At 46.0% G+C, this 12925-nt stretch overlaps 1 protein-coding gene across 2 annotated transcripts in view; it reads left to right on the plus strand.

Annotated features, from left to right (window-relative positions):
• The window catches only part of WASF2 (WAS protein family member 2), a 64369-nt gene extending 52438 nt beyond the window's left edge, over window positions 1-11931 (plus strand). For both annotated transcript variants that reach the window (XM_015418607.1, XM_015418608.1), the window contains exons 7-9: window positions 6279-6434; window positions 7398-7906; window positions 11002-11931. In XM_015418607.1, coding sequence (XP_015274093.1) covers window positions 6279-6434; window positions 7398-7906; window positions 11002-11159 — 823 coding nt within the window. In that variant the 3' untranslated portion in view covers window positions 11160-11931. The remainder of the gene's footprint in view (window positions 1-6278; window positions 6435-7397; window positions 7907-11001) is intronic.
• Window positions 11932-12925: the final 994 nt, after the last annotated feature.

Raw genomic sequence — 12925 nt, forward strand, 5'->3', positions numbered from 1 at the left:
TGTTTTTACACTTAGCATAGGTAAGGGAAGTGCTCCCTGCATATAGCTTGAGATCTGATTCATCCTTAAAGTAGCATATAGTGGCTGCAATTTAAAGAACCATGCAGGATGCTCAGGGAACGTTTGGGGCTTGTGTTGTTCAGCATGCAGCTTTGGGGACTGCTGTTCAATCTCACTTTCAAAGAAAGGATTTTAAAAGACACCTGGATATGGCAGGGTGGGTGGTCTGATTAGAGAATTCACAAAACCATACTGAGCATGCCCAGGTCCGTAGCTGTACCTTAGGAAGTGGTAACTGGTCACTAGGCTGTCCTGACTGTTCAATTTTGTAGCCTTCTAGAGAATTCACATCTTGTTGCATACCTGCAAAATCCTTTCCTACTTCCCACGCATTCTGCAAAAATTCTGAAACAAGAAAATGATCAAGGCCAAGGGTATAATTCACATCACATACAGGAAGGAAGGCAGAAGGATAGCCAGCCTCCAAAGCCAAACCCAGGAACTGCTGTAATTGCCCACTGGTGCTTGGGAGCCACAAAGCTGTTTTAGGGACTGCTGGCATATCCAGGTATGACTGTCTGAGTGTACTTTTCAGACTGACCATTCCTCACTTGGAATGGGTTGCATATCTGAGAAAAAGGCTCTGTCTACCAAATAATATCACCTGAAGAGCAGCCCTGGGCTGTGTGTTCTTACTTGCCATTCTGCCCTAGTACATGGCTGCAGAAAGCACTGGCATTGTTCCAGTGACATTGCAGGGGGAGGGGTTTGGATTTCAGAGCACTTCTAGACTTGCTTGGCAGTTTAAGCAAGTGCATCTGTTCTGGCTCTCTTCAGCCATGCTAGACTTAATATTAACCAACAGGGAAGAATTGGTAGATGGGGTGAAGGTGGTGGGGACCTTAGGGGGAAGTGACCATGTCCTCCTTGAATTCCAGTTGCTGTGGGGGGGGTCAAAGAAGTTTGTAGCCAGACTCGTAGGTTAGATTTTCGTAGGGCTGACTTCAACAAACTCAGAGGCTTGATGGGAGTCTTCCATGGGGGAGTGTGCTGGAAGGGAAAGGAGCGAGTGAAGGGTGGGCTCTTCTCAAACATGAGCTTTTGTGAGCTCAAGCCTCACTATTCCAGCAAGACAGAAACATAGTAAGGGCTCCAAGAAACCAATGTGGATGAACCAAGAGCTTCAGAATAAGCTAAGGGAGAAAAAGGAAATGGAGGGAAGGTCAGACATCTAAAGAGGAGTATATGAGAGTTACTAGGTACTGCAGATCAGTCATCAGAGAAACCAAAGCTCGATATCAGTTGGGTCTGGCCGGGGGGGGGGGGGTGGCCAGGGGGGCTCGCTACAATAAGAAAAACTTCTACAGATATGCAAGGTAAAAGAGGCAATTCAACCACTTTTGGGAGTAGAAGGAGAAACTCTGGTGGAAGACAGAGAAAAAGCAGACAAGCTTAATGACCTTTTTACCTTTGTTTTCTCCCAGAACTCGAGCCCATCTAGAGATGGTATAGGATATAACAGGACACCTGAATGTCCAGTTGACATTGACAGGGAGGTTGTGGAGAGGTACCTGGCTGCACTGGACAAATACAAATCCCCTGGGCCAGATGGTGTGCACCCAAGAGTGCTCAAAGAACTTTCTAATGAACTTGCAGAGCCTCTGTCCATCATCTTCAAGGCCTCCCGGAGGACTGGGAATGTGTCACAAGATTGGAGGAGAGCGAATGTTATCCCAATCTTTAAGAAAGGGAAGAAGGATGACGTGAGAAACTACAGGCCGGTCAGTCTGACTTCTGTTGCTGGGAAGATATTACAGCACATTTTAAAAGGGTTGATCTGTAAGCATCTGAAGGACCACTTAGTGATCCGGGGAAGTCAGCATGGTTTTGTCCCCAACAGATCTTGTCAGACCAACCTGAGTTCCTTCTCTGGTCGTGTGATGAGCTTACTGGATTGTGGGAACTCTGTTGATGTGATTTACCTGGATTTCAGTAAAGCTTTTGATAGGGTTCCCCATGACATTCTGATGGGCAAACTGGAAGACTGTGGACAGGACTATAGGACAGTTCGGTGGATAGGGAACCGCACCCAAAGAGTGGTGGTCAGTGGCATTTCATCAGATTGGAGGGAGGTGTCCAACGGGGTGCCGCAGGGTTCGGTTTGGGGCCCGGTACTTTTCAATATTTTTATCAATGACCTGGATGAAGGGGTAGAAGGGCTACTCATTAAATTTGCTGATGATACCAAATTGGGAGGAGTAGCAAACACCCAAGAAGATAGAGTTAAAATTCAACAAGACCGGAATACTCTGGAGAAGTGGGCAGTTGTGAACAGGATGCAATTCAACAAAGATAAATGCACAGTATTACATCTGGGCCACAAAAATGTCAGGCACAAATACTGGATGGGGGATATGTTTCTGGGGAGTAGTGTATGTGAAAGAGATCTTGGGGTAAGGGTGGACTGTAAACTAAATATGAGCAGTCAGTGTGATGCGGTGGTAAAAAAAAGGCAAATTCAGTCTTGGGTTGTATTAAAAGGGCCATAGCATCAAAATTGCAGGAGGTCATAGCACCTCTGTATATTGCCTTGGTCAGGCCGCACCTTGAGCACTGTGGGCAGTTCTGGAGGCCTCACTTCAAAAAGGATGTGGACAACAGGGGTCTGGAGAATGAGATCTATGAGGAAAGGCTAAGGGCCCTGGGAATGTTTATTTTGGAGAAGAGGAGATTGAGGGGGGACACAATTGCTCTCTTTAAATATTTGAAAGGCTGTCATTTGGAGGAGGGCAAGGAGCTGTTCCCGTTGGCAGCAGAGGATAGGACCCAAAGCAACGGGTTTAAATTACAAGCAGAAAGGTATTGGCTGGATATTAGGAATAACTTTTTTACGGTCAGAGTGGTTCAAAGGTGGAATCAGCTGCCTAGAGAGGTGGTTAGCTCCCCTTCACTGGCAGCTTTCAAGAAGATGCTGGACGAATATTTGTCAGAGATGCTCTAGGCAGGGTTTGGACTAGATGGTCTGTATGGCCCCTTCCAACTCTATGATACTATGATTCCCTTGCCTTGGTGTTCTGCCTGCCTTTTTAGATTGTCAATTTTTGTGATTAATGTGGCAGTGGGTAGGAGATGGCAAACACACCCAGCACTGAAAACAGCCCCCAAACCAGTCTGTTTTCCTTTTCTTTTTTAAAAGCCTAGGATACTTGAAAACTATTTTTTCCCCTCTCAAACATCTTCTGAAAATGCTTGTCTTCCCTCCTCATGTATGCATGTTTGTTTGGGGATTTAACTTTTGGCATTGGTTTTGGAGTTCAAAGTGAACTGCTGCAACAGCATCATGAATACTAGTTTCTGCATCTGAGGTGGAAGGAGCTGTGTGCATCTTGTTCTCTGCAACAGCAGAATTTCCTTGATATACTCACCTCTTAAAGTTGCTTTCCCTTAAATTTTTTAACACCTCCTTGTGTTGCAACAAGAGAAACCTTTAGAAGGCAGGAATATAGACAAGGTTGACCATTGCTGTGCCTGTGACTTGGCCTGGCCTAGCCCTGTCTAGTCTGTGTTTTGCTGGGCCCCATTCCCCTGAAAATACTAGAGGAGAACTGCCAAACTATCATGTTTTTCAGAGGCAGCGGCTGTTGACTGCCCACCAACATTTTCCCCCACACCTCTTTGCTCTAGCACTGAACTGGAAATGCATATCTTTAAATGTTTTTAAATGGTTTTGGCAAACAGGTGAAACTTGGATACAGGTTTTTTTATGATGCCTGTCATTCACAGCCATAGCTCGTTGGCATTGAGACTCATAGCAAATTTGCATACTCTTAACATGCATTAATCTGTGTCAAAATGGTGGCAGGTTCCAACATTGTGTTGGCTGGGTTTGGAAATGCTTCTCGAATGAGTGTGTAATTTGTGTGAGAAGGAGTTAGATTTACTTGACTGCTTTTCTCCCTCTGCAAGATAACTTGTCTTCCACTTATGTATTTGCCACTTTCACAAGGATGCAGGGCCCTATGGACCCCACATTGAGGGTTCTTGAGTGTGTATATATAATTATTGTTTCACTAATTGAGACAATCTCTTGAAGCATTCCCAGCTCAGACAAATGCTATGTTTGAGCAAACTTCAGAGGACGGCGGAAAACAGGAGGGCCTGACGTGATCTTGTCCATGGGATCGCGAAGAGTCGGACTCGACTGTGCGACTGAACAACAACAACAAAACAAATTTAAAGATAAATTTAGACAAATACTCCTAAAAATGTGCATTCTTGAAATCTGGAGGAAATTATTCCCCTCTTTTGGGTCCCAGTTGCCTTCTCGCAGAGCAGAGAATAACTTCTATCTCAGAAGGTCTGCTGGTGTTCAACTGGGTCTTGGTGATCTTGGGCGATCCAGTATGTTCAGGAGGCTTTTGCACTTCTTCTCCATGGCCTTTGCCTGTTTGTGAGCTCTTGGAATCCTAACTCTGTCTCCACTGCTCTCAGTGCTGAATGTTCTTGCAAAGAAAAGCACTGATATTTTAATGTCCTTGATTTGCCGTGTCCTTTGCTTCTGGAGAAGTTCATTTATTATACTTGTATCTCATCTTTCTTTTTCTAAAAAAACAAAAGCCCAAATCTCAAGGCAACTAATACACAGAAACTGGAAGCTCCTTTTTTATCTGTCCTGCAATAGTAGATGGCCACTGTTGTGCCCCAACAGGGAGAGGCCAGGTGACGGTGACACCTGGGCAGACAAAGATCATGGAGGGAGCCTCGTTCTTTCCTTCTGTATGGTGATAGCTGTTCCGAGTCCCAAGTGAGAGGGACCAGGAGTCTGTTGGCATTTGATGTCTTGGATTTGAACAGAAAGTGTCAGTGGCCTTCAGAATATACTTTGGAGAACCTGGGTTTCTATTAGAGGCCTGCCATGGACATCTCATTGGAAAGTTTGATAATGGTGGGAGAAGCTTTCCTGGAATTTTGCTTGCCTCCCCCCCCCCCCCCCCCCATTTTTTGTCTCCTACATTCAGGCTGCAATGCAGAGCCACAGGCAAGTGGGTGCTCTTTTACATAGAGAAAAGGTGAGGCCCAGTAGGCTTGTGACTAGTGTTCCATGTGAGTGACACATGTACCCCAAATTCCCTGCAATGTGTAGGGTTTCCTTAGCTGATAAGTCAGTGTGGACAGTTGTCTGTGAAAACCTGAAAGCCATGGTTTGAAGCAGAGTACAGCCAGCGGTGCATGCATTTCTTTTGCTGATGAAGTGTAGCGACATGCTCATCTGATGGGTGGGGGCTCACCTTGTAAAAAGTCCAGAGGTAAAATGGATGTAGCCGAGGCCAGTCAAACAGCTTGCTTTGTCGAAAGGCAAAATACATACAAAGCAACCTCCATGTTTCAGGAGCTGGCAAGATCCATCAGATTGCCAAAGGAAGAGCAGTGTTGCTGCTGTAGTCTCTACCATCTTCTCTCTGTCAGAATTTCAGCAGTTTGAAACTAAGAGCTGAATTATGTGTTCAGGTATATGTGGGAGTCCCTTCCTGGACTGTTCCACCTGAGATTATAGGTGGACATTTGCATGATCATATTCTTCTCAATGTTTACACAAAAAGGCTGTTCATAGGATATTAGCGTGTTACGCTATAGCCCTTCTCAGCATACTAACTTTCAGACGTAGGAAATTCTTACCATGGAGGAGCATTCAGACGTGCAGTCACCCACCCGCGTTCAAAATTGGTATAAACCCAAAAGGCCTGTGCCTTACAAAACATTCATTCTTGAAGGACGTGACTGAGAGAGTAGGGCTAGAAAGAAGACCTGAAGGGATTCCTAGTCCTACTTCCTTCCTTGAGAGATTTCCCTCCCCCCCCGCCCGATCCTTTATATTTTAGCCCAAATCAACACATACCCAGTCCTACCTCATCAGAACCAAATAGAAGGAACAGACTAATTTTACTACTCCAGAAGTGCCTAGACAAGAATATTTAGTAAGTCTTTTGTATACATTCCATGGTGGTATACATGGTGAACAGAACATACACATCAGTTTCCGATGCTCTGTGCTATGTGTTCCTGCAGAGTAACTGGTGATCTCTGTCAGAAGAGCTGGAGCCTAAGTCATGAGGGGGAATGTTTCTTGACATCCCTGCCTTTCTTCATGTCCTTAATGTGCTTGGAGTTATTTTCTCATGGAAGGGTGCCGTGGAACCTTGGAAGAGGAGGATCTTATTTGATGTCAGTCCGTGCAGCTCAGGATGGGTTTTTTTGCTTGCTCGTTTGGTCGTTTTTAGGTACCCCTCTAATATGGTATACCAGAATGGCAGCATCGGCTCTAACGAAAGCGTAGATGCAAGCTACTATCTGCCTCCTCCACAGCCAGATTCAGTTTCTCCATCTCCTCCTTCATTTGCTGAGGACAGCCTTCCTCCACCACCAATGGAATTTAGGTAAGCATCCCTAAATCACAAGAGGTGAAAAGATGGTTATAGCTTGGGCCTGGAGTCCTCCAAGCCATGTGCTGAATTGAGACCACAGCGAGCCTGTCCAGAAAGCCCCCTCAGTGTTAGCAAAGTAGGTGGTCAGGAGCAGTCCCATAGAACACTGGGCTCAAGGGTGCCCCACCCCATGGTTGCTTGTTAGACAAACGTTCCCTTTCATTTGAAGGAGCTTCTTTAGACTCTACACCATCTCCTTTATACTTTGTGGAATATAGCTTTCACCTAGGAGAAGAGTATGTGCTACTGTGTGAAAATGTCATGTCTTTTTTGCAGTGATCACGCATGTGTGATGCCACTGTGAAGCAAATGGAACTTTGTAAAGTGAAGCATTTTACCACTGAAGTTAGTATGGAAAGTAGATGAGGATTATATGAAAAAGATAGTGAATGTGTATGCAGCACTTCTGTATTAACTTGAGATCTAGGAACTTAATCTAAACAAAGCTGATGTTTTCTGGATCTTGTAGATTTTGGACAATTTTGTGTTTCTTGTCTCTGCAAGATAGATTTTGGAATAATTGTTTTCTCTGGCTTCCTTCATGGGAAAATATTATTATGGAATGTTCTCTAGTCAAGAATTTCCCAGGCAACTCCATTTTCTGGAACTAGCTTTAAAAGCATCCTGTTGTCAGGGTTATCTTTTGAACCAGCTGTGTTCATGCATGTTCTTATACTGGTAGCCTTTTCCCCATAAACATCCTGGAGAATCCTTCCAAAAGCCAGCTGTAAGATGCAAAGCAGTACATTAGAATATAACACATAGACGCTTTTGTTTTAGACAAATCTAGCAGGAAAAAATATCAGGAAAGTTGGAAAGTAATTGCTTTCCTTTGCTTCACAGCAAATGTCTAGGTATGTGCTGCTTTACAAAACTAACGGACTGCTTTGTCTCTCTCTCCAATCTCCACTCCAGCAATTACCCAGCACACAACCAAAGTAGTTCTGGAGGGCTGAAGAAATCTGGCCTAGTCAGCCCCAGCCACCCTCCACCAGCTCCACCCATTGGTTCACCACAAGGAGCCCGGCCGGGTTTTGCACCACCTCCTGCACCTCCACCTCCGCCACCGATGATGGGGGTTCCTCCACCACCACCACCACTTTCAGGCTTCCCAACTGTGGGGATCCCACCACCTCCATCGCCCCCTGCCTTTCCCCCTCACCCTGATTTTGCTGCCCCTCCACCCCCACCGCCACCAGCAGCAGAGTATACTCTTGTGCCCCCACCCATGTTACCCCAGCAAGCCAGTGGTGCGCCACCCCCTCCTCCACCCCCACCCCCTCCTGGGCCTCCTCCTTTGTCCTTTGGTGGCACGGATGGCCCAGAGGCTCTTCCACAGCTGGACTCGGTGCCCTCCAAGCCAAAGTCCTCATTGCCTGCTGTTAGTGAGGCTAGAAGCGACTTGCTTTCTGCTATTCGTCAAGGTAAGTCTCATCTCCTACTGCACATGCCTGGCCTTGCCTTCTGAAACTAGATTATTTCCTTGCCCAATGGCGGGGAGGTGGGGCAGGGTTTTTGAGGCCATATCAGTTGCAGGCCTGTGGCAAGCATGTGCTGGGAATGCCTTCAGTGAACCCAGCCACCTTCCCTTTTCACCACAGGGTGGGAATCCTCTTTCAATCACACCTTCACAGTTTGTGTCTTTGTTTAAATCTAGCCCTTCAGAAGATACACATTAAGCTGTTTTATACTGACTCTTCGTTTGGGTTGTGTGACTGGCAGCAGCTCTCCAGGGTCTCAGGCTGAGGTCTTTGATGTCACATGGGAGCCTGTGCTTCTGCAAGGCCACCCATGAGGTCTCTCCCATCACTTCTGCAACCATCAAGCAGATATTCCCCATATAAAAACATTGACTCAGAATGGTACCCCAGAAATACAGTCTAGGGGAGATTAAACCTGGATAATGAGAGCCAGTGTGGTATAGTAGTTAGAGTGTTGGACTGGGATCTAGGAGACCCAGGTTCAAATGCTGCCCTGCCACAGAAGCTTGCTGGCTGACCTTGAACCAGTCACATGGTCTCAGTTTAGCCTACCTCAGAGGGTGGTTGTTAGGATACAATGGAGGAGAGGAGAAGAATATAAGTCATGCTGTGTTACCCAAAGAGGCACTTTCCTAATTAATTGGGGGAATTTAGCTTAAAAGAGACAAGTGGGGGGGGGGTAACTGGGATCTCCACCAATGTTTATGGGGATTTTTCCCTTAGAGAAATAGCACAGTCATTAAGAGTGTCTAGAAACTCAATCCCTTTTTCCCGACTTGAACAAATATTGACCCAGTCAATGTGTGGGTAGTTAAAATCACCTGTTACGACACAGTTATTTCGTCTAGCCACTATCTTTAATTCATTCATCATTTTATAATCCTCCTCTATCTTTCGATCTGATGGGCGATAACAAACTCCCAGTGTTAAGCTTCCTTAACACTGCAGCACCCTGATGTGTTCCGGGAGTTCATTCCATCAGTGTGGAGCCGCCACTGAGAAGGCCCTAGCCGTAGTTCTGATAAGAGTTGTTCTTTAAAAAGAACAGTTTTTGTCAAGAGCTCTCTCAGCCCCACCTACCTCACAGGGTGTCTGTTGTGGGGAGCGGAAGGGAAAGGAGTTTGTAAGCCGCTCTGAGACACCTTTGGGTAGTGAAGGGCGGGGCATAAATCTAATCTCCTCCTTCTCCTCCTCTCTGATCACTGCTAACAGCTGGGGAGAAAGGCGGGGTATAAATAAAGTAAATAAATCACCTCCTACCTGGTCCTTTACCCGGATATGCCAGGGATTTAACCTGGGACCTTCTGCAAGCAAAGAGTTGTTCTATCAGTGAGCCGCAACAACTCCCTTAAAATTGTAAATCAGCCACATTTTCTAACCAGTTTTTGTGGGAGTGGTGTTTCTCCTTTGGGTTCTCAAATGCCACTGTTAGTATGACCTCTGGATTTGGTTTCATTGTATATGCCAAGCTGGCACAAACAGCAGCAGCAGCGTAATACTTTTTATTAGGACTTCCTGAAAACCCCCAAACAATACAGCCAAATAATTGCTGCTTTATATGTTTTCAATGAGAGAGCAACTGCTTTATCTCTGGATGCTTCTGATGAGATCTTTTGCACAGCCTGCAATGTGTTTCCCTCAAGACTGCCGTATTACAGACAGGTCTGTACCAGCAACACAGTGGGTTGGATCCAGACCAGTGTTCCCTCTAAGCTGAGTTACTGTGAGCTAGCTCACAGTTTTTTAGCCTCCAGCTCACACATTTTTGTCTCAGCTCAGGAAGGAGGGCTCTAGAGCAAACTAATGTATGCAGTAGCCAAATTGCTGGCTCACAACTTTCATGCCAGTAGCTCACAAAGTAGAATTTTTGCTCACAAGCCTCCCCAGCTTAGAGGGAACGTTGATCCAGACTACATTTTCCTTCATCAGAATGGAACTGTCTTGCCTGCTGCCTCCCACTGTAGCCCACAAGATTCTGTTCGGAGTGGGGGTGGGGAATTTGAGGAACAACGTGAGGGGGCTATGCAGTGGGAAGGGAGTATCAGTGGAAATTGCCAATTTAAACTGGGTCCAAACCCCATGGGTTGGTTCCTGTGTATACTAGCAGAGGTTGTGTCCTCGAGTGGAAGGGGCTGTCCCGTAATGGCAGGCACTTTTTCCAAGCATCTTGCATCAGCAGAAGGTTCCTTCTGCCAGATGACAGCACTTCTTCTGGTGGAACAGGTTCGTGGCATCCAATACATTTCCTTCTCATCTCCCCATTCTCCCATTTTTGTATTTAACACCTCACCTGGGGAAGACTTCTGTGAAACTTGCTATTCCCTGACTTTCAATTGGTCTTTATGAAGATAATACCACATTATTTATTTATTTATTTACTTTGTTTTGTATCCTCCCTCTCCCACTAATGTGGGGCTCAGAGCGGGTTGTTCCACCACATAATAAAAGAACATAATGTAGGATTGAGATATATCCGTTAAAAACAATTCCAACATTTACAATTCATAAGATGGCCCATACAATACTATACTGCTGCTCCAGGGGAAAAGAGGGGGAGGGAGAGGTAAGAAGGTCTATATGGATAGGAGTTCCTTGACCTCACCTGTATGCTTGGCGGTACATTTCCATTTTCCCGGCCCTGCAGAACTGTACCAAGTCCCGCAGGGTTCGGATCTCACTTGGAAGCGCACTCCACCAAGCTGGAGCCACAGCCAAGACGGCTCTGACTCTGGTTGAAGCCAAGTGAATACTCCTTGGTCTCAGGATCATCAGTGTGTTGCTATTCGAGGGGAATAATGCTCTTTGAGGGTAATGCCGGAGGGGCGGTCCGGCAGATATGCTGATTACTGCTTCTGTTGGGTGTGGGTTTTCCCCAGTGCTGTCATCGTAGCGGTCTGCATTTTCTTTTGTCAAACTGCTTCCTTATGCTTCCAGACATTGAGCAGCTCTCCTCCTGGGCCCTCCACACAGCTGCATTAAAAGTTTCTGTTTCCCATAAGGACCTTCGCAGTAACCTGTCCCTCCTCTTTCCTCACCAGGATTTCAGCTTCGCAAAGTAGAAGAGCAGCGTGAGCAAGAGAAGCGAGATATTGTGGGCAACGACGTAGCCACCATCCTTTCCCGCCGCATTGCAGTGGAGTACAGCGACTCGGAAGATGATTCTTCAGAGTTTGACGAAGATGAGTGGTCTGATTAACCACCCACCCACTGGATCCTCGTTTTAAAAACAAGAAGAAACAACCACCCTCACCCAGATTGCCAAAACTATCCTTGCTTTTCTCTCTCCTTCAGTAACCAAAGATTGCTATTCCAAGGGCTTCCAGTTAACCGGCTGCCTTCTTTCATTGCCAGGACTGCAATGTACCTTCTTTCCAGTTAAAGAGGGAAACAGAACTTAACACCAAAGCTCCAGATTCTCAGGGCTCTAGAACATAATCTATTTAAATATTTTGGGGTGCAAACTTGAAAATCGTAGTCCCCAAGGTAGTTGAGAAGCGTTCTTTCACATGACCGCCCATTTGAAGGGCACTAAATTTACAGGTAGCATTTTTCCTTTGCAGCACCCTGTCAGGCGTTAGAAAGGGAACTCAACAGCCATTGGGTGAGTGGATTATTTAACCACTCAAACTGGGAAATGCTGCAAGTAGACGGGCTTGATTTTCTGTTTTCTCTCCATTAACAATCTCTTAAAGGCTACATTCAGAAGTTTAAAATGGATGCTTGAGGGTTGTGTTCTGTACAGGATAGTTGGGACTTCTAAAGAAGCTGAATCCTCCTTCGTTGTTTGATGTAGTCCCCCAACACTATCTAAAGAGGAAGGATTAACCAAAGTGCACAGGATCCTACCAGCTTTTCCCGTTGTTGTTGCCCAGTTCTCCTCCTCACTATAGCCTCCTCCCATCCCATGCAGAGAGCCAGTATGGTGTAGTGGTTAAGAGCGCGGACTCTAATCTGGGAGAACCGGGTTTGATTCCCCTCTCCTCCACATGCAGCTGCTGGTATGACCTTGGGTTACTCATAAGTTCTTTCAGAGCTGTTCTCTCAAAGGCAGTTCTCAAGAGAACTCTCTCAGCCCCACTTACCTCACAGGGTGTCTGTTGTGGAGAGGGGAAGGGAAGGGGATTGTAAGCCACTCTGAAACTCCTTTGGGTAGAAGTATAAATCCAATCACTTCTTATTTTGTCTGTGTAAGGCAGCATAGCCTTTCCATTGGTCAAAAGGGGACCCCTCCTTGCTCTTTCGCTAGTGAAAAAGTTGGTAGGACACCCCCCCCCAAGCCTCATTGATCTTTATTTCTACATTGCCCAGTTCTTCGCGGTGTCATCTGAATTCAGAAATTGTTCGAGTTTCCACGCTCCAATTCAACAAGGTCCCAGAGGCACCGGGCATAGCCTTGTGGTGTTGTGTACTCTCTGGACCCTAAATGGAGAACTATGTGGCACCCTCTGGCACAGGGTGAGCCCAGTGGTAAATTAAAGCCGTTGGCTCAGACCACTGTTCCTCTCCAGACACCTCTTGGAGGCTTTGAGGACCAAATTGGCTGTTGGTAATAGACATCCAGTCTGCCTTTACTAGCTTGCTTTAACCCTTCCTTAATTAGTTCTGCCTTCTTCATTACCAGACCAAAAAGAAAAAACCATCCTCTTTCACAGCTTGAATTGCATGGGTGGTATGTCAACAGGGACTGATGGTGGCAAATGGCTTTGAATGCATGACGAAAAAACCTCTAGATAATTTAAAATGAATTAGGTTTTGCTTTAAGTCCAGAACAGCAGCATTAGATACAAATACCTCTCTCTAGTGAGGCCTTTTAAATGGTTCTTTTGGGCTTGCCTATCTAAGAACTGGGATGCAAGATATCCCAAGGGCACCTGGGGATCCTGCCTACTAGAATGATGCTAGATACTCTCCATAAATAAGGTCTGGTTCCGGGTGCCTTACCTCCCCTTTTGCTGATTTGAA

Source organism: Gekko japonicus, unplaced genomic scaffold (genome assembly GCF_001447785.1).
Source record: "Gekko japonicus isolate JY-2015 unplaced genomic scaffold, Gekko_japonicus_V1.1 scaffold456, whole genome shotgun sequence".
NCBI lineage: Eukaryota > Metazoa > Chordata > Lepidosauria > Squamata > Gekkonidae > Gekko > Gekko japonicus.